General features: G+C 33.6%; 2 protein-coding genes across 3 annotated transcripts; both read left to right on the top strand.

The window, feature by feature from the left end:
• The first annotated feature begins 9444 nt into the window (after window positions 1-9444).
• LOC136225832 (uncharacterized) lies at window positions 9445-13488 on the top strand. Of its 2 annotated transcripts, none has more exons than XM_066013950.1 (3): window positions 9445-9775; window positions 10570-12926; window positions 13017-13488. In XM_066013950.1, the coding sequence occupies exons 1-3, from the start codon at window positions 9580-9582 to the stop codon at window positions 13089-13091; spliced, it is 2628 nt and encodes an 875-aa protein (XP_065870022.1). In that variant the 5' UTR covers window positions 9445-9579; the 3' UTR covers window positions 13092-13488. The 2 variants fall into 2 exon arrangements, with proteins under 2 accessions (XP_065870022.1, XP_065870023.1); XM_066013951.1 differs by having other exon boundaries at window positions 9446-9775; window positions 10573-12926.
• Window positions 13489-14514: 1026 nt separating this feature from the next.
• LOC136226852 (uncharacterized) lies at window positions 14515-16320 on the top strand. The gene is made up of 2 exons (XM_066015526.1): window positions 14515-14733; window positions 15871-16320. The coding sequence occupies exons 1-2, from the start codon at window positions 14589-14591 to the stop codon at window positions 16230-16232; spliced, it is 507 nt and encodes a 168-aa protein (XP_065871598.1). The 5' UTR covers window positions 14515-14588; the 3' UTR covers window positions 16233-16320.
• The last annotated feature ends 5395 nt before the right edge of the window (window positions 16321-21715 follow it).

Here is a 21715-nt window from a genome sequence, read left to right as displayed (position 1 = left end):
CTGCTCCCTAATCTCGGCAGGGATTCTATGATCTCGGTAGGATCAGTAAGTTTTTCAGCATCAATTTCACATGTTTTATTTCAAAGAATCACGTCTGTTCGGGTGGATAGAAACGTCTCTTCGCATCGGACACGAACCTTCAACACGACTCTTCAACATCTATAAACAAAGAGTTGATTTCAGAGTTAAAGAGAGTTAGATTAATTAAGATTAAGTGCAGAAATTCTGAGTCAAAACGATTCAGAGTTTAGATTTCAATTTTGTAAAAGCAATCTGATGTATACTAATTGTTCTTAGATTACTGACAAACACAGTAGCAATTATATTTAGATTAAGATCTGTTCGAAGACTAGTTTACATTTCGGTAGAAGAAACATCATCTCTATTCCGAAGATTCAGCGAGAAGATCAAGCAGCGGATGCGACCCTGGAGCCTGACAAACACTAACGAGGTTTGAGGAAAGGATTGACGACCCGGAACTCGAATGTCATTTCGAATGCTTTCATGTTTAATGTTCTCTATAAACTTGAATCAATTCACAATTCATCTAATAAAAATTAATGCAATTCAATATATTTTTATATAGTTACTTTGGTAATTAATCCGAAGTAAGATTCTGGTGTTTTCATTAAAACGAATTTAATCCTCATCTTTACAAGGAAACTTTGTTGAACACTTGAACAAGTTCGTATTTATGGACGATATGATCGTTGGATCGGCTTATCGGAAATAAGTATAAACTTGGTTAAGGTAGAAATCTACTCAACATCAGGGGGATTCTCTACAGTTCAAAGCCTTCTAATTGAAAGAGTTTTCATTTATTACACACTAATAATTTTTACAAAGTTTAAAGTTGGTATCTTTGCTTAATGCAAACGAGTTCAACTCTTCTCTTATTTTTAAACGCTAAATGTTTTTGTCTTGTAATCTAATCTCAAGACAGAATTGATTTCTAACATTCTAACATGTAATTCTAATATGATTCTTATTAATTCAATCTCAAATCCAATTCAATTAACGACTATCTATTAAATAAACCTAAAGACATATTTAAACCATATCAAAATAAGTTTTTGTGAAAAAACGCTCCCTGTGGGATCGATATCTTTTTATTACTACAAGCGAAACCGTGCACTTACGGAAATCGCTCAACATCAAGAGGTGTCCAAGGAAAGGAAAGAAAATGCTAAAAAAAGTCGATAACAATCTGAGGGAGATGATGTAGTTGAGAAAAACTTATGGAAGCTTTTGATGAAAATAATTTTATGTATGAGTCTCTAAAGAGTCGGAATTTGCAGGTAGAGAAGGCCTAACTTGAACTAGAGTGGCTACTCTAAAGGGGAAAGAAACCCTTCTTCAAAAAGAGCTAAATAAGTTGTGTAGCGAGATGGCCATTAAAAACAAAGAGCTCAAAGAGGCTAAAAAGGCACTCAAGAGCTAAGATGTCGAGGCTTCCAAAGAATATGCCAAGTTATCTAGTGAGAAAGCCTAGTTGGTTGTCAAGAAGGGGGAGATGGAAGTTGAGATGAGTTAGTGGTTGATCACTATGTAGGCTGAAAGAAAAGTAGTGAAAACGACATCAAAGAATATTAGTGAATCTAAGTCAATCTGCAAAGTTATCGAACTATGTTGATGCACCGATTATAGGGGTATGTTTCAGCAAAGGATTTTAAGTAGCTATCGAGTGTCAAACCCCTTACTCCTTTTATAGATAAGTTCCCCTACAAACTTATCCACAAGGCTGGAACACATAACAATGTGGCAGATGCCCTAAGTCGAAGGGTAGCCCTTTTGAAGACAGTGAATCTGGAGGTAGATTGTTCTGAGCACATCCGATGAGATTATAAGGCGGATCCTGACTTTGGAGGCATTTGGGAGAGATGCAGGAACCAAGATGGGGATGGGGCATATCATCTATTGGATGAATATCTTATGAGAGGTAACCAACTTTGTTTACCATGCACGTCCATCCGGGAGAAAGTCATTCGAGATTTACATGGAGGAAGTCTATGAGGGCACTTGGGGAGAGACAACCCGTACGAAACAGTGAGCTCCCGATATTTATGGCCTAAGATAAGAATGAATATCGCCCATTTAGTGGAGAAATATTACATTTGTCAAACCTCCAAGGGACATGTGACAAACGTCGGCCTACATTTGCCACTACCGGTGCCCGAGATTGTATGGGAAGACTTATCCATGGATTTCATCCTCGATTTGCCTAGAACCCAGAGGGGCGTGGACTCCATTTTCATTGTGGTTGACAGGTTCTCTTAAATGGCCCATTTTATCCCATGTCGAAAGATAAGTGATGCCTCAGCGATCACCAAACTGTTTTTCAAAGAGGTCGTAAGATTACACGGGGTACCAAAAAGTATTATCTCAGATCGAGATACAAAATTTCTAAGCCACTTTTGGCGGACGTTATGGGATCTCTTTGATACGACCTTAAAGTTCAATACAACTGCACATCCGCAAACTAATGGTCAGATATAAGTTGTTAATCGGACCCTAGGGAACTTACTAAGAAGCAAGTGTAAGGACAAGCCCAAGATGTGAGACTTGGTTTGTCTCAGGCATATTTCGCTTATAACGGGTCTATACATTCGGGAACTAGGAAGTCACCATTTGAAATGGTATATACAAAGATCTTCAATCACACTCTGGATATATCACACCTTCCAAAAGGGGATAAAGGCAATATGACCGCCCACCAACTAACGAATGAGTATCTGCGGATGCATCATAAAGTGAAGGAAACTCTTGAGGAGTGAAATCAAAAGCTGAAGGATACGAACTAGATCATAGCTAGGTTACCTATTGTAGCGGTTTAATTGGTTACTTTATGGGAAAAGATGCGAGCCAAGAACCCGAATATAACGGTGCAATGGGTTACCTATTGTAGAGCAAAACTGTTGAATAGCAGCGGAAGGATACAAACTAGATCATGCATTACTGATCCCACAACATCTACACTAAGCAAGTCTAGGAGGAGTTGTGATTGATCTACGAATTGAGACCACATATCGAGAGAGGGGAGGGGGATGCGACTCTTGAGGAGAAGGAGACAAAATTTTATCTAATACTAATTATCTTAGATTAAGATTTAGATGTGACATAATATTTTATTTATATGCCACTTATTAGGACTAAATCTAATTTTAATTCCTAATAGACTCTTGCTTTGCTCATTCCTATTACAGAAAGATAATTAATTAGGTCCAGTTGATCCAAAAAAAACCTTAAATTTCCTGCAAAGCAGTTAAGAGCATCTTTAATGACAGCAAAAGTTGCCAAAAATTAACACATAATTCCAAAATATAATATTCTATTTTTTTCCTTATCTACATTACGTTTGACTACTTTTGTTACAAAATATTTTTGTTACAAAAATGATCCAATATTAAGCAATTCCAAAAGTTTCCAGCGTGATCCCATATATCATTATTTCATATATAGTTTGTTTTAATTATACAACTTTATTATTTAATCATAATTTTTTATTGAAAAAAAAGTATAACAAATATTGCTAACATTTACAACTATGTGCAAATTTATTCTTAACGTCTAAAATGGTGCAATTTTATCCTTAGCGTTTATATCTGTTCAAAAGCCCACTGGTCCGCCCAGCCCGTCCAAGCCCGCCCTTCAAAGACTGGACTTGGACGTATATGTTTCGTAATAGGCCTAGTCCAGCCCAAGCCCGTTTAGGCCCGCATATAGGGTAGGTTGGGCTTGAGATTTGCCTCAAAACCCAGGCCCAGCCCAGCCCGAAATTGTAATTTAATAACTTTTATTGTTTAATAAACTTTATATTCCAAAAATAAAAATTTTAAAATTCTTCAACATAAAGATTTCCAAACCATATATTTTTTAAAATTAGTGAACATGTACATATTTTTGTTACTATTTTATTTATTACTATCAAAAAAAATATTTTTTTTTATTTAGGATTGAGTTAATTGATTTTTATTGAAATAATCCTCTAAAATTTAGTTTATTGTATTTTATTATTTATAGTATAATTTTTTAGTTTAATTTTAATTTTTAAAAAATACAATGATATTAGTTGGGCCGTGCCGGGTTGGGCTTGAGAATTAGTTATTTTAGCTTGGCCCAACTCGGTCCGAGCCCGATGTAAATATAGTGTGAGCTTAGACAAAGTAATTATGTGACAAGCCCGGTTAGGCCTGGTCCAAGCCCAGATACAGGTCTACTAGCGTTAGCAACCAAGAGCAATTTTACCCCTAACGTTGATAAGTTGGATCGATTTGATAAATAATTCATCAAATTGTCTTTTCGATCATTAATCTTGTCGTCTACACTTCATATAATCGTCATTTTATCGCTAGTTAGTAATAGATCACAAACATATGATTAGATGTGAAAAAAATTCAAAAGATAAAATAAAATATATATTTTATTTTGTGCTACTTGAACAAAAAAATCAAATATTTCACCAAATTTAAAAGTATTAATCTCCGAGTCTATTATTAAATTATCAAAAATATGATTTTTTATAGAAACAATAGATATATAATTAATGCAGAATCAGAAATAAAAAATTGCTATTCGTATAAGTTTGTGGATATAATATAAATAATCAATGTGTATGTAAAATAAAGGAGTTTGTTACCATAAAAAAATTCCTAGCTTGAGTGCTACGTGTGTTATGGGCTAAGGAAGAAGCATTGGAAGAGTGAGAAAGCTCAATCCAAGCAGTGCTAATGGGTGTGCTTAACAGCTGGTGGAAATTGAATATCTTTCGCTTAGAGTTTATCGGGGTAATTAGCACCGGTAGCCACAAAAGTTTGGATAATGTATTTAAAAGATTAAAAAAAAAATTTAATTTGTTTCAATAAAATTAACTAAAGCAAACAAGGATTGTCATTTAAAATTTTAACCACAAATTAACCAACGTGTTATATCGAATATCAATTAAAATATGTAATTACATTTTTTTAATTTGTCAGGTATCGCTGACGTGACGTTTAGACGTCATGTTATCACTTTCGATAAAAAAAAAAGACTAAAAGACATTCAAAGCGATTTTATTAGGACAAAACAAACTTAAATAATTTTATTAAGACAATTTAATTTTATTAAGACAAATTGAATTTTTACAACCTCTTGAAGATATTCTACAAACTTTAGTGACCGCCGATACTAATTACCCGAGTTTGTGGATATCTCACATCGATAGTTTAAAGGTGATATGGTACGAAATAATGTAATGAGCTTAAGCAAATAAGTCCATACCTATTATTTCATATATCTGGTCAGTCCATCCAGCTAGGAATGGTCTTTTTGGAATTAATGTAGGGAATGAGCTTCGGATTCCAAAAAGCACGCTCAAATCACTTCATTACGGAAATATAGATTTCGAACCAATGACAAGCTGACACGTGTGCAATGGCACAAACACTAGTGTAAATAAATGTCTATAAATAGCACAGAAATCAGGAATCAGGTACACAATTCTACACTAACTACTTTCACTAAATATCTATTAAGTTACGTATTTCTCATGGAAAAATTATAAATTTGGGCCAATTTGAAAGCCCGTTTAAATACTAAGTCTATTTCTCCAACTTCTTACCAATCCAGACACTTTAACCTTATTTGGACAAAAATAGCCTCACCTTTAACGCGGCATAGTTTAGCTTGTGTTATCTATCGCGTTATGAAAACACGACAACGCGACAAAGAATAGTTTATATATTATGTCGCGTTATATGGCAACGCGACAACGCGAATTATATATGCAACATGATCAAAAGGCAGCAGAAAAGAACAAAAAAAAAAAAACGAGAAGAGAAGCGGCAACTTGAGATACTCAGCAATTAAATCATTGATAAAGACATCAAAAATCTTTACGCAGCCACCATCTTCCTGAATCTTTTTCAACCTTTGAAAAGACCTAAAGTTCCTTACCTATCCATGGCTGCCATACTCTCTTCCTATCTCAAAGACAAACCGAAGCCTCACCTTCTATAACAACTTCCATTTTCTCCCATGGCTGCCGACTCTTCACCGACAGTGGCACTTCCCTTCTCCGGTGTTGGCCTTCTTCGATCGATGGTGACAATTGCCTCAACGGTGGAGGATTTTTGAATGGCGGAGACCCTTTGGTGAGCGTTCTCTTCTTCTTCTTCCTCAGATATTCTCTCTGATTTTCCTCTTTTGCTTAGATCCCCGTATTTACACCCAGATCTAACGTTAATGTTTTACTTTCTTTTAGATCCCTGCATTTCTCGGTGACCGGAGTATGGAGAAGGATAAAGGAGGTCTTAGCCAAGTTAATGACGAATGCGACTAGGGTGGAGATGATGATGTTATAGTTATGAAGAAAGTGAGGGTATTTTGGTCCAAATCAATTGAAAGGGTCTAGATTGGTAATAAGTGAAGTAACTAGTTCTAATATATAAATAAAGATTCAAATAGGTCCAAATTTGTAATTAATCCTATTTCTCATACTAACTTAGGCATTAGAGAGGGTTCGCCGGTCTCCGGCCCCCTGTCTGACTGTTTTCTTTCTTCTCAGGTAACTTAAGGCTCATTATCAGAAAGTATTTGGTATCACGTTATCAAAAGGTAAAGAGGTGGGTTTGTAATAAGTTTAAAACCTTAGTACTAAATAGGCATTTTTCAAAAATTAATTTTTTGTTAAAATAAAATAATTTTTCTAATAAAAATCCGGATGAAATAAATTTAATTTCGGTTCATCAGTTCAAATGAGATCATTAATATTGATCCTAAAGTAGTATAACCGGACCAGAAATTTGGCGATTGAACTAGTCCAATCGATCGGTCCATTTTTGAGAACCATACTCATAACATCTTATGCATGTACATTGTACGATACAAGGTGTGTTTAAAGTTTTTTTTAACATATTAAACTAGATTTTTTTTTGACAAAACACTAATTTTTTTTAATCTAGTTATATATATGCGAGGTTGAATTGGTTTTTTAAAATAAATTTCAAATTCAATCTATTTTATGTGCATGTTTGGATGAGTCCACACTAAACATAATATATATATAAAATGTGCTATATATAAATTAATCACATTTTTTATTAAATATCTAAAATATTTAATGTATTACTAATATAATTATAAATAATTAATAATCTTTTTTTTGTACGAAACTGGTTCAATTTATCGATAGATTTATTTGATAGATCCGATCCGATAATTAAATAAAAATCAAACTAACATTTTCAAAATTTTAAAAACATAAAATCAAAATTAATCATATTTAAAAACGATTCTACATAATATGTTAAATCTGCACTTTTCAAAAATATTAGACTCAATCTGCACTTTCCAAAAACATTAGAATTTAGTCTGACTTTTATCTTTTTAATTTGTTTTTTCAAAATAAAGAAGACAAATCTTACCAAATTACAAAAAAAAAAAGACAAATCTTACCATAAATTAAATAAAAAATAAATAAATATAAATGATATACTCTTTCCCCAAATGCTCATAATATAAGTAAAAATTAAAATTATATTTTTTATATTTATAAATAATTTTGGTTCGGTTTCGGTTAGACCAATTTTTTTTACAAAATAACCGTGCCGATAACTAAATACCAAATAAAATAAAATTGAAAACCGAATCACTTGAACAAAATCACGGAACTATTCTACTACTAATTAAGCTGCTTCGCTCCTCTTTATTTACTTTACTAGCTTCGATCCATTTCATGAACTAACAGGTAGACCTGTTCATGGGCTGGACCGGGTTGAGCTTGGGCCGGGCCTAACCGAGCTTGTCATGTAATTACTTTGTCCAAGCCCAATCAAGCACGCACTATATTTACAGCAGGCTCGGGCCGGGCTGGGTCAGGCTAAGAGAATTAATTCCCAACCCGACCCGACCCGACCCAACTAATATCTTTGTATTTTTTAAAAATTAAAATTAAACTAAAAATTATACTATAATTATACAATACAATAAACTAAACTTTAGAGGATTATTTCAATAAAAATCAATTAACCCAATCCTAAATATAAAAAATACTCCTTTCATACCAATAAATAAATCAGTAACATAAATATACATGTGAAATTAATTGCATATAGAGAGTTTTATAACTTGTTTTGTATTTGAATGGTTTGGAAATTTGTAATTTTAAGAAATTTAAATTTTTTATTTTTGGAATATAAAGTTTATTGAATTAAAATTATTTTTAAAATTTTGGACCGGGTTGGGCCGGGCCTGGGTTTTGAGATAAATCCCAAGCCTAACCCACTTTGTATTCGGATCTAAACGGGCTTGGGTTGGATCGGGTCTATTACGAAATATATATGTCCAAGCCCAATCTTTGAAGAGTGGGCTTGGACGGACTGGGCGGGCCAGTGGGCTTTTAAACAGATCTACTAGTAGGGAACGAGCTACACGAGTTATCGCTATCACACAGAGGTCACGACCAAACCAAAATTTTAAAATAAGCAAGCCAAAATAAAAATTTCAGTCTGGTTATTTGTTTGGTTTTTGATTTTTGGACTTTTTGCTCAATGCTACTTACTTATAACATATAATGCATGAGATACGAGGTATGTTTATAGTTTTAATTATAATATATTTGATATTAATCTTGTTTTTTTTTTTTTTACAAAACACTAATCTTTTTAATATTATATAATATTTTTTTAATTAGATTGTGAGAGACAAGGCATGTTTATAGATTTAATTATAATATATTAGATATTAATCTAGTGTTTTTTTTTACAAAATACTAATTTTTTTTTAATCCAGTTAAAAAAATATTTTATATATATGGCAAACTAAATTGAGTTGGGTTTTTTAAAATAAATTTCAAATTCCATCTATTTTATTTTATGTGCATATCTGGATGAGTACACACCAAATATAATGTGTATATATGTTTAAAATATGCTACATATAAATTAATTATATATTTTTTGTTTGAAGAATTATATATATTTTTTAAGTATCTAAAATATTTAATGTATTACTAATATAATTATAAATAATTAATAATTTTTTTTTGTATAAAATTAATTCAATTTATCGATAAATTTATTTGATAAATTTAATTAATAAAAATCAAACTAACATTTTCAAAATTTTAATAACATAAAACCAAAATTAATCATATTCTAAAACAACTTTTTATTTCCACCTTTCTCCCCCATTTAAGAAAGATATAACTTTGGCTATTCAACATCAAGGCGAGGGAGATAACGACCCCATTTTGCAGCGGAGTATGAGCACACGACAGCTCACCCCAGCCGTTGCAAACACTGAGCGAGAACGTTAAAATTAAATTTATATATGAAATTTGCACTTTCCAAAATAAAAAAGACAATAAATCTTACCATAAATTAAATAAAAAGTAAAATAAATCTAAAGGCTATACTCTTTCCAGTCTTTTCAACGGTCAGAACCTACGCATTAAAATCTAGCAATTCCTTTCAAAAGTAGCCGTTGGCGAATGCTATTTCCAGTCCTCACTCCCATTCTATCAAACTCTCTCCCTGCGATTCTATTAATTCAAAATCTATTTGATTTTGTTTCCATTCAAAGAAAGAAACTCTCGCTATCATGGCTGCGCCTCAAAGCAAGAGCATTTCTTCTTCATCCCCGTCACCGAGCAAGCCAACTACTCCAAGGTATTCAGAGATCAGTAACCCGATGAGGAGAAGTTTCACCGGCAATCCTTTTGCTAAGAAACAGCCTTCCATTGTTCCAAACCCAAGATCTGGGTTTAACCCTAACACTCCTGCTAATAGTCCTTCAGGTTTTTTCTCCTTCCTTTTCTTCTTTCTTTCTTCCTTCCTTCGCTTTTCTGTTTTTCTTTTAAATTATCGTTTGTTTAATTGTTTGATCGATGAGAAACTTGGAGAAAGTCACTAAAATGTCATGAATTGAATTTAGATTTCGTTTCTTTATCTGTTTCCGATAGATCATGATTTCAGATAGTCTGCGGAATCATCAGATGTCCATGTGTTGTTTTTTTTTTTATCATGAAGGTATCAGGAGAGGAAATTTTACAAAATGTATTATCTTTTTTCTTTTATGATTTTAGAAAAGAAAGATTTTTTCTCCTTTGCTGCTATGTTACCTAGTTTTGTTTTTCCATTTTTTCTGGCTATGTTTTAGAAATAAAGTTCCCCCTTCCTTGCTCTGTTATTTTGGTCTTGCTCTGTTATTTTGGTAGAAGCTATTATGAAGACAAAATTTTGTGGTGATGTACAAAATAGATCTTTTGTTGAATATGGAACTTAATTGAACAAAGTTTATTTTTAGCTGAGACTTTTACGAATATTTTGCAACTGAATCACTCTTTGCCCTCTCTCAATTTGCTGCACACTCTACACATATCAAACACACACTCCCTCTCAATTTTATTTACTAATCCTATCGCCACTTGCAGTAGTTAATATCATTAGGATTTATATTGTGCATAGCAACTAGAACTTTTCTGTGTATTGTGTATATATACTGGTGTACAATCACGTTAATGTTCAAGCGATAATACAAGAGTTTATTGTTTTCCATACTTTCTTACTCGTTGTTCTTCTCTTGACTTAGCAGATTATCCGCTGAGGAACTCTATTGACAGTGAGAACAAGGAAAACAGTAAAGATGTCAATGTTAAATCACCACCCCCTTCGAAGGGCACAAAGCACTTCATGTCTCCAACAATTTCTGCAGCCTCGAAAATCAATGCAACTCCAAGGAAGAAAATGCTGACGGAGAGAAGTGAGTCAGTTCACACATCTGTTAATAGACATGAAGCTTTAAATGAAGATTCAGACTTCAAGCCGGAAAAAGGTTTGAACAAGAAGAAGGAGGTCTCATTTAATCCAACAGTCACTTATCTGAAGGATAAGGAAGAGGAAATCATGACCAGTTATGAAGATCTTGACTCTGTTGTTGCAGATGGTTGTGATTTATTTTCGGAGACTGCACCTGCGGTTGATGATTTTGTAAATCTCGACCCAAGTTTCAGGATTAGTCCGATGGCTTCTAATAGCCCTTTGCCAAGTCCTTCTTTGGCACCACTTGCTGAAGATCTTGACTCTGTGGGAGATGGTTGGGGTTCATTTTCAGAAGCTGCAGCTGCGGTAGATGATTCTGTAAATCTGGATCCAAGTTTCAGGGTTAGTCCGATGGCTTTCAGTAGCTCTTTGTCAAGTCCTGCTTTAGCACCACTTGATGCTGATCCTTTAATGTCTTTGTCAAGTCCTGCTTTAGCACCACTTGATGCTGATCCTTTAATGCTTCCTTATGATCCAAAGACGAATTATTTGGCTCCAAGGCCTCAGTTTCGTCGTTACAAGCCTAACCCCCGACTTGAGCTGTATCTCAAGCAAAGATATGGAGAGCGGCTTGAGGAGAGTTTTGTGTCTGAGAGTTCTTCTGATTCCGAATTTAGTGAACAAGAAAGTGATGAAAGTGATATGGATTCACAGAAAGACTCTGAAGATGTTGCTTCAGGTGATGTGGTGCCAGAAGAAGAGGAAAAGGAGGAAGAATCTGAACCAAATTCGATCGCCACATTTGAGGGGGCTATTGAAGTAAGGAAGGTGTCTAAGCGACATCTCCTAACGAGACCAAAGTTCACCGCTTTGTTATTTGTTCTGGCTCTAGCCGGATTATGGGCCTCAGTTAGTAACTCACCAATCATGGACCCTTCTGTGCTTAATAATCTGAACTTCCCTAATCTGTATGTACCACCTGAGATTTCACAGTTTACCAGAGAGAACTTAGAAGGCCTAGCTCAGAAGTTCAGGCAATGGTTATATGAATCATTGTCTTCTATTCATAATCTGGTAAGCAGTTTCACAGAAGGGCACAAACCTGGTCGCTTGCAGTTTGCTAACACGACCATCTTGCTTGAGGAATGCTCAATTGATAACTACCTGATGGGGGAGCACAGTAATTTTTTAGCAGAATTCATGCATAAAGAAAAAGAAAAAGATGCTACACCAATTGAAGCCCATGAGAAAGATGAAGGTGGTCCAGAAATTGAAGATGAAGAGAGAGTTGAATGTGATGAGCTTATTGAAGAAGATGTAGAAGGAGGATATAATACTGCAGCTGATGAAAGTAGTGAGGAAGTTTCAGATGACAAGGGTCAAGGATCTGAGTACCAAGAAGCAATAGTGGTACCTTATAGCGTTGTTGAAGCATCAGGGATTGCTATTGTTCCTGAATCAGATGAAGAAAGTATGCTGACGACGACGACTGATGAGGCGAATGCTTATAGTATTTTAGCAGCCGAAGTGACCCAAGCTAGAGTTGAAATTGCAGAGTTATTTGGGCTGCCAAGTAACGCAGATGTTGCAGAAGAGTGGGTTGCAATCCCTAATGCTGAGCCAGACGTCGCCAATCCCCAGCAACCTGTAGCTGAATTTGTTGTTAGTCCAGTTGAAACTGAGTCCACGATGCCTGATTTTGAAACAGAAAGCTCAGATTCAGATGCTCCAACAATGGAGACACAGAGAACGGGATCAGTGGACATGGCAGTAGATAGGATTAAGAACCTATTTTTAGGACAGGCAGTGTTGGGGACTATCTCCTTGACTGTTTCAAGTCTACTTGCTGTTATTGCTTTCATTTATATGAAGAATCTAATATCCATGGCACCACCAAATGCAGCAGCAGTAGATCAAGTGCCAAGGGCTAAGAAAGCTGATCACAGTCCCTTGTCAATGAGTACACGAAACACATTTGAAGAGTCGTGTTGCCCATCAGAAATGAGCAGTTCCCGCTACAGCTCATCTTATAGCAAGGAAGAGCAGAGGGGTTCGAGTGAAGCTCAGAGCCAAGGGAGAAGGTCTAGAAGCAATACAAGGAGAGAATCCATGGCTTCATCAGATTATTCAATGGGATCATCTTCTTACGGAAGTTTCACAACATACCAAAAAGTCCAAATCAAACATGTATGTATGCATTTTTTTTCTATTATTCTGCTATACTTTAAACCATGTTCAGAAACTAAGTTTAATGATTAATTGTTTGTGGTTATGTAGGGAAATGCAGAGGAAGAGTTTCTTACTCCGGTTAGGCGGTCTACCAGAATCAGAAAGCAAGTCACTTCTCCTTGACCTGAATGTTGGATATCGATATGGAAGTTTCCTCATCTGAGTGATGATGCTATTTCCACCTTGCTTTTGAAGTAAAGTGACTTCCACTGAAACTGGTCAGTGGCATTATGTTATTAATGTAGTTCTAATTTAGGTTTTAATTTGATTTTTAGTTGTTAATTTAGTAGCATTATGTTATTGGGATTAGGCTATGCTTACTTTGTTTTTGACAAAATAAGTATTTCTTTGTTTTTTCCACCATTGGATGGTGATGAACCTTGACAAAGTAAGCATGGAAAACACCTATATTATTGATTTAGTTCTGATTATATGTTGAATCTACTTTGAATTCTTTTCAAATCTATATCTTTGTGTACCATTTCATTTATGATGTAAAGATGAACTTCATATTCTACTAGATGAGAAAAACCTTCATAGTCTAATGTTACAGCGTTAAACTTTAAGCTTAGTTGTAGCATGTAGCTAGTTGCGGAGGGAGCAGTGCATAGAGGTGCCATTGCTATTAGATTATATCAGGTAATTAAACAGAAATTAGTTACAGGGGTAGTTAGGTTTGTAATACATGTTATTCACGTGTGTTTACTGTTAGTTTGCTCAACAGTTGTACTTACTGAAAATAATTTCATTTCAATACATGAATTCGTTTTTTCTTCTCATTTCTATTTTCTTCTTCCTTGCTTGCTTTCTTTAGTTTTGATAATTGCATCCCAAGATCCCAAAGTCCTCTTTGGAAGGGGTGGTTTCAGATGATCCTTCATTTACAAATTACAAACTAAGGGTGTTGTATTTGGACTCGCCTTAGTTGTAGAATGTAGCTAGAGTCGGAAGGGAGGGAGGGGCGCACAAAGCTGCCATTGTGCCCCCCAATCCCGAATCCAATTTGGAAAAGGTGGTTTTAGGTGACCCTATAAACTAAGGGTGTTGTATTTGCTTGATGCAAGTATTATTGTCCACTGTTGAGTCACCACCTCCTATCCCTGGCTACGCGATCGTGCCGCCTCTGTCGATTTTGGGCCATCCTCTATCAACTGTCACTGTTAGTGTTGCACCCCAAAATTAGATATCCTAGACATAACTAAAAGTAATTGGATTATGTTAAAAATGAAGGCAAATATGTATCTAAAAAATTAAGCAGACATAGACCACTGCATAGTCTCCGATTATATGTTATACATTGATACAATTTCATTGATCCAATAACAAAACTGGGCCTCTTTTCCATATCAGTGAAGCTTGGGCTTGTAATAAATTGTAAAAGGGCTTCCCCTGCTATATTCCAATTCAGAAAAGTGGTTCTTCTTATCTTCTAGAGACACATATAAAATATGTGGATGAGAGAATTAATTCTATTATTTTGATTTATAATTAAATAAAATAAAATGAGGTGGTTATTATATAAAACTAAAAATTGAGAGACATTTAAAGAAAATAATAATAGCCTCAAAAGTCCATGGAAATGAAGGCTAAATTTAGATGCAGTGATTCATCCCCAACCCCATGGCCTTAAATTTCAGTGCAGCTTCTTCTCAATTTCTAATCCCAAAGCATAAACATCTGTTCAAGCTTCAACCTTGTTGTAGAGCTCAATCAGAAGAAAGTGGACCAACTGACCAAGATAAACAAATTCCTTCTCCAATTTCTGGTATGTTCTTATCAATGATACAATCTTTAACTTGAGAAACTTAATAACAAAAAGCAGTTGAGCTCCCAAATCATACACTTATGTAATTTTTATTGTTTAACATCCTCAACTTGTCATTTTGGATCTCTGAGACCCTTATTTGCTAATATGACAAACTTTAAATGAAATCTACTTTTATCAAATTTGAAGTGTACCAAATCTAAAAGTCCAAAATTGACAAGTTCATGAGGTCAAACAAGTTTAGACGGCCAAATAACAAAAAGTTATAAATTCAAGTGTAAGAGATCCAATTGCATGAAAACTCTACTTCAATAACATTTTCGTGTTTCGTGTTAGTTTCAGAAATGGAAACTCCTGAAAACTAGAATGACATGTTTCAGGGTGTATTTTCGTAAATATAGAAAATAGAAAACACATCTTTTGGTTCTTAATATTGAAGATAATTTCTAACTATTCCTAAGAGTACACGTAACTAGGGACGAATTCAGGATTTTCAATTAGTGAGGATAAATCAAGATATAATTATCATTGTTAAAGGTGGAAGCAATGTACTAGTCAATGTGCGTAATATATCCTCAACGAGTTTCTCTAAATTGAATTCCACTGTTCTTGTTTCCCAACATGAAAATTAAGTAAAAATCATTCAATTCAAATGAATTTCATCCATTCAAAATAAATCTAAAAAGCATCTTCATCCTAATTTAATTACCACAACCATGCTACATCAAGATACAAGCCAATACATTTAAGCACTGAAATTACTCATTTCTTCCATCAAACTACAAGTTATTTTCTCCTTTTCTGAATCGAATCAGTTGTGTTGTAGTCAAATGATTTCTTTATGTTACGAACCTTAAATATAAACTAAATATCTCATCTTCAACCTTCCGCCCTCTCGTCATCAGCGAGAAAAAAAGCTTCTGGATCTGAAAAAATTGGGGCAAACTTACCTGGGTAAAAAATATTCCCAAAATTACAGCGGGGGGCAAGTGTCCCATTGCTCAAACTGTAGATCCGTCCCTTGCATCTACCCATTTTTTTTATTGTACTTTTAATGTTTATTAATGTATTCTTATATTTTTAATATTTATATATTTCCCTATGCACTAATTATGTCTTAATTAACTTATTTTGTAGCACCGTTATCTTCCACTCGCACTCAGCTTGATCTCCTAGATCAGCTCACATCCTCAACACCATCATCAAGTTACGAAAGATCTTCAAAACTTACAATCAGAGAACAACTTGTGCAATTGGTAGGAACAAGAGATGAAGATGAAGAGTTAACCATTCCATTGGGTAAGAATTTGAAGAAGTTTAGTCCAAAGTTATTGACTATTTCACAAAAGAGAAACATTAAAAGACAAGCTTACTTGAATGAAGTATCTCAAAGGAACGATTTGGTTTTCTTTGCTACTATTGGAGCGTTTGTAATCCTTCCACCTTTCGTTATTTTAGGGATTGCTGTTTTAACCGGCTATGTGCAGCTTTTACCATGATCTCATGTTTAGTGTCTAAATATGAGAACAAAAGATCAACTATTGTAAAGGAAATGAAAAAATAGTCCAAGATTCACTTGCGGTGGTCTCTCGTGATTTATAATTACTATAAATTGATATTTTTGGATATTTTTACATAAAAACATTAAAACTCCATACACAGTTTCATAAAAAATTTCGGTATTTACAAGTGGATGCTCAAGCCTCCTAGCTCTGTAGTCTACTTCCTTCACCGTGTTGGTCTTTTCACGTAATTTGATAATATTTGCTCTCGAGGTACCGGTAATGTATTTTAGCTAAATTCCAAATTTTTTGTTATTTAGCAAGCTCTTTGCCAACACCGAATTCTCTCGTGAATTAAATCTCTATAGGATCGTGTAATCAAAAATGAAAAAGAAGACAGAAAATTTTGTGAACAATGCGGGGTCGAATTTGTTGATTCTCGGATACGAATATATCAAATGGGCTACATCAAACTAGCATGCCCCGTAACTCATGTGATCGTCTATTCAAACTTATAACCATGGCTTAGGCGGAGTGCTCTGGCCTAGAACGCATGGCTGTTAGGGCCCCAAATTATATATATATAATATATATATATATATATATATATATATATATATATATATATATATATATATGGTGTAAAACACAATTTTTATTAAAGCCAATCCTAGCGGTTAAGATCACAATTGTCATTGAAAGGGGTCTAGGTTACAAATATTAATAATAAGAAATTTACATAGAAATCCACTTTTAAAAATTTGTTTATAATTATGTCAAATGATATTTTAAAGGGTGAATAATTTATTAGTCCTCTAGTTTTTACCTAACACACTGTTTAGTCTCCCTATTTTGAAAAACACATTATAAAGTCCATAACTTTTGCCAATATTAACCCGTAGGTCCTTTTGTCTAGTTTTTTTTAGACTTGTAATTGTTATATTTTAGCATAAACGGATATATATAAAATAACAGAGTAACATAGTCAACTTGTATTGTACTGTGGTTGTCCTAAAAGCTAAGATATGTTCGATTCAAAATCTAAAAAAATAGATAAAAGGACTACAATGTTAATATTGGTAAAAGATAGGGACCTTAAAATGTGTTTTTCAAAATAGATGGACTAAACAGTGTGTTAGATAAATACTAGGGGACTAATAACTTATTTACCCTATTTTAAATTAGGTCAAACTAATAAAATTATTATTTTAAATATATTTTAAAGATTAAGGCTTATAAATTAACGAAATAAGGAATTAATGAAATACTTTTTTGTGTATCATGTATTGAAATATATTTTAAATTCTTATACGTAAAATGTTTTATTAAATGGGCTTTTATTTATTATTCCACCAAGAATCCATAAATTATTAGGATCGGTCCTAACCCTAATATAGAGATCATAACATTGTCTTTTGTAATTTACTCGTAGGATTGATGTAGTGTACCAAATATTGCACCTCTAATCAGTCCACACGAAATCTTTTACTTTGATTAAAGGTTTTATTTTTGCTTTTAATAGTTAAAAAAATAAAATATTAAATCCATCTATTGGATTATGTATCTCGGTTTTCTATCTTAATACAATGGAAGACTACTTTTCAATTTATATAGCAACTTGAATGAATTCAAATTGAATTTGAATTTTCGCTCATGAAAAAATGTTCGTTTACATCGCTGTATTTGCATTGGTCCTTTTAATACGTGATAATAATATATTTGATCGTTTCTTTATAAAGAGCCGATACAATTGTTATGAGATACATTATTTATGTAGGTCCCTTAACTGAAACAAGCATAAATATTTTTGTTATTTGTATCGGTCCGTTATTAAGCACCGGTACAAAAGCCTATTGATATATTTACATTGGCCCACTTTAAAAGATCGACGTAAACACGGTTATCATTTTCATCGGTCCTTTGCTAGGGGCCGATACAAATGAACAATCACCTTTTCTCTTTTGAGTCCGTTTTCACGAAACAGAGTAGAATCAGTTTTGGAGTCAACATGCATAAGGTTGTAGTACCATATCAATATGGAAACACAACCAATGAAACTTGTAAGTAAGACACACAGTGTCCTACTTAAGCTTTCATATGTATATAAACACAAAACATGTATAGAGGATTATGATCGACTTCTTCCATACATATTTTATATTACTTTCAATTCTTTAAAGATGAGAATTAACGTCTAGCATTACATATTCTGACACCCAACTAAAAATGAATAACCTTAAAGTTTAGAGTTAATTTCAAATCAAATCTCTGTAGTTTCACATATTTTGCAGATCGTACATGTGTTTGACAAAATTTTCATTTTTCCAAATTTAGCCGATAACAACCTTAAAATGAAAATATTCAATAATTAAATGATATTTTAACCAAATTTAATTCTTGAATTTTTTTAGTTGAGGTCATTTATGTGTTTTTTTATGAGAGAGAAAGTTAATGTTTAAAAAGAGAAAACTCAAAAATTGATGGTTTTGAAAAATAAAAAACGTAGTTCCATAGTAAATATGATACTAAATAACTTTAATTCTTAAAAATTTTCATTTTAGAGTCGTTATCGGCCAAATTTGGAAACGTGAAAATTTTGCCAACTATATGTTTGATCTGCAAAAAAAAAAAAAATATGAAACCGCAAGATATTTATTTGAAATTAACCCTAAAGTCTATTAAGATGAATCATGATCATAATTATTAAAAACTCAAGTCCTTTTCATTACAAGATCCTGCTCTGGTCATACTCTATTCAAAGCTTAATTATCAGATATCATAACTTTACCTTTAATAGTAATTCTCGGATGAAATAAGACTTACTTTAAAGTCTTTTGTACGTAGCCAGGTTTTACTCTATTAAAGAATAATCAATAGAAATTATAAGATCTTATCCATGTTCTTGCAGGCTAATGAAATCCTATATTAGTTGATTTCTCGCCACACTATATAACAGAATAAAGCCATCACATGCTGAATCACCACATGTGGTTAACATGGTGCAAAACAGTAACACACTTTAATCTCCTATGAACGGACAACCGCTCAAGTCAAAGGACTATATGTATTAATATGACCTAAATGATAAATGTTTGATAAGCTAAGAAACTCTATGCTATTATCATTTAATGTCACAATTCAGTCAACTTATCTCTATAATTACCACGTATTCATCCTAACATCTCATCTCAAGCAGTATGAAATTCACTACTATGAAGTAATAATGCCTAGTTATTAATTCCTACGACCATGAATATTTAAAGTATATCATTACCAAGAAAACCTATTTCATATTTTCAACTCTTTGAGAATTTTCTTAGATAATACTTTAAGACAAATATTTGTTAACATATTTTGTTAAATAAAAGATAAATATGAAAACAAACATTTTATTTATTGCCAACAAATATTTACAATATGTATGGCAGAAGAGCATACATCACTAACAATCTCCTATTTGCATTAGTGCCAATCATTATGATATTTAAAACCTATCTTTTCAAGATGCCTTTTTTGTATCATATTACAAAGTATCCACAATATGTACAATGGTAGGAACTACAAACTTACGAATCCAAATAACATCCATTTACCACATTTGTTGCAGCAAGATATTCAGCTTATGTAGTGGAATCCGTAGTAACATATTGCTTGGAACTTTTCCAACTCACCACTATGCCATTATAAAAAACAAACAAACAAACCGAGTGTTAGATTTAAAATCATCCACATCTGAATGGAATGAGTAATCGGTATATCCATCAATTTAGAGACCACCTCCTCCAAAAGTTAAGATTATATCTAAAGGGCGATCGACCCTTATATAGTGGCCGATCGTCTAGTACCAGCCAAATGGGGGATCAGCCCAACATTATGGCCGATCGACCTTCTTCCTCCCTTTTATTCAATTTCAGCCAATTTCACTTAGTTTTGCTCCATTTCACTTGACCCCACTAAGTTGTATTTTGTAGAAAAGGGTTCCAACTTAGTGTTTCAGGTGGATTCTCACCGCATCAGACCTACCTGCAAGGTTAATATATGTACATCATAAGGATCAGAAAAATCCGTGCTCACAAGGATGCAATTAAAATATATTACATAACTTACATTTGTTATATCTTGACAATCACGGTGATGCAAAACTATGTCTAACATGTATCACATTACAAAGTATCCACACTCTTTAGATCCACTTTATTGAGGACACTGAATTTAAATTTACAAAACGATAAATACAATTACAAAACCATAAAACCCAACTCCACAAACCACAAAACCTGACTAAACGAACTTCATTACATACATACCTTTCCAATAATCCATGTCAACATTTTTTTAGCCTTCCGTTTAGGTTCCAAATGTTGATAGCCCAAGAAAGTGCTATTCATTTGTTCCTTAATTGGACTAGGTCTAAACTTTGACGAAGACTTTTTAGGATCGAATGAGTAGACCATATGGTTCTCGGTACACAACACAAAAAGAATCTAATGATTCCTACATTAAAACGATAAACATACGATATAAAATAATGTTTAATAAACATATACGGAAGTTATAACTTAAAAGGAAAAAGTAGTAAAGTTTACAGATATACCTTTCATGGTATGGGCAGAGGATGAAACGCTTGCCTTTGTATGCGATGAGTGTTGACACACAAATTCCACACTGAATTTTGATTATGATAAAAATATTATAAGAAAATTAATATTCCATTATTAGTTTTAAATTAAATATTGATTTAATTGTTTTTTTTAAAGTGTGTTTGGGTAAAAAAAGAAAGAAAGAAAATTAAATTAAGGCTTTAAAGTGGACCAAAGATCCAAAAGTGTTTTCGGCCCAATAGCTAGAAGGATCCAGAAGCAAAATCCATGATAAGAAGAGTTACTTGTTCCAGAAGATGTAGATCAAACCATATCAGGCAAGATCAACGATGACTCTAGACAACTGACATTACACCTCTATATATGGAAAGAAGTACAAGAAGCAGGCGGCTTGTTCCCTAGTCAATTTGGAATCTTTACCTTATTTGTGCAAACAGTTAGTCTGCTTCTGGCACAATTCAGAAGCACGGTGTCTCCTGGAGAAAACAAAAAGAAAAGATCAACGGTAGGCTGTGTACCGAGGACAGAGGATGAAAGCGTCAGAAGGAGCGTTTCCCTCCAACGGTTATTTTGAAATTCAAAATAATTCCCTCAAATGTCACTATGAAAGCCCCATGTTTGCTTCATTTGTCAAATGTCGTATCCATCCATACTTGTAAGAGAAAGCTTTTACCACTGGCAACATCTTAAAATTGAATTTTAACTCTTCCAAATCACTTTGGTTGAAGTCTATTTTCGCGAGGTTGGGTGCCACAAGCACCGTCGTAGTATCTCATAGCCTTCGCTGGCTTTCTGCCGACCATATCTCTATTACTCTTTCATCGAGTACTTCATAAGTAGGTAGCTATATTGACAGTTTTTATCGAATATCTTGTGTTA

Source organism: Euphorbia lathyris, chromosome 4 (genome assembly GCF_963576675.1).
Source record: "Euphorbia lathyris chromosome 4, ddEupLath1.1, whole genome shotgun sequence".
NCBI classification, from domain to species: Eukaryota; Viridiplantae; Streptophyta; class Magnoliopsida; order Malpighiales; family Euphorbiaceae; genus Euphorbia; species Euphorbia lathyris.
The sequence above is the reverse complement of the archived record's forward strand: the minus strand, read 5'-3'. Positions and strand labels throughout refer to the sequence as shown.

Bases quoted from the DNA above. Each gene is read 5' to 3' on its own strand.
- LOC136225832 (XM_066013950.1), top strand. From the start codon at position 9,580: ATGGCTGCGCCTCAAAGCAAGAGCATTTCTTCTTCATCCCCGTCACCG. The intron at 9,776-10,569 runs GTTTTTTCTCCT...CTCTTGACTTAG, and splicing joins TCCTGCTAATAGTCCTTCAG to CAGATTATCCGCTGAGGAAC. The intron at 12,927-13,016 runs GTATGTATGCAT...GTGGTTATGTAG, and splicing joins AAAAAGTCCAAATCAAACAT to GGAAATGCAGAGGAAGAGTT.
- LOC136226852 (XM_066015526.1), top strand. From the start codon at position 14,589: ATGGCCTTAAATTTCAGTGCAGCTTCTTCTCAATTTCTAATCCCAAAG. The intron at 14,734-15,870 runs GTATGTTCTTAT...CTTATTTTGTAG, and splicing joins AATTCCTTCTCCAATTTCTG to CACCGTTATCTTCCACTCGC.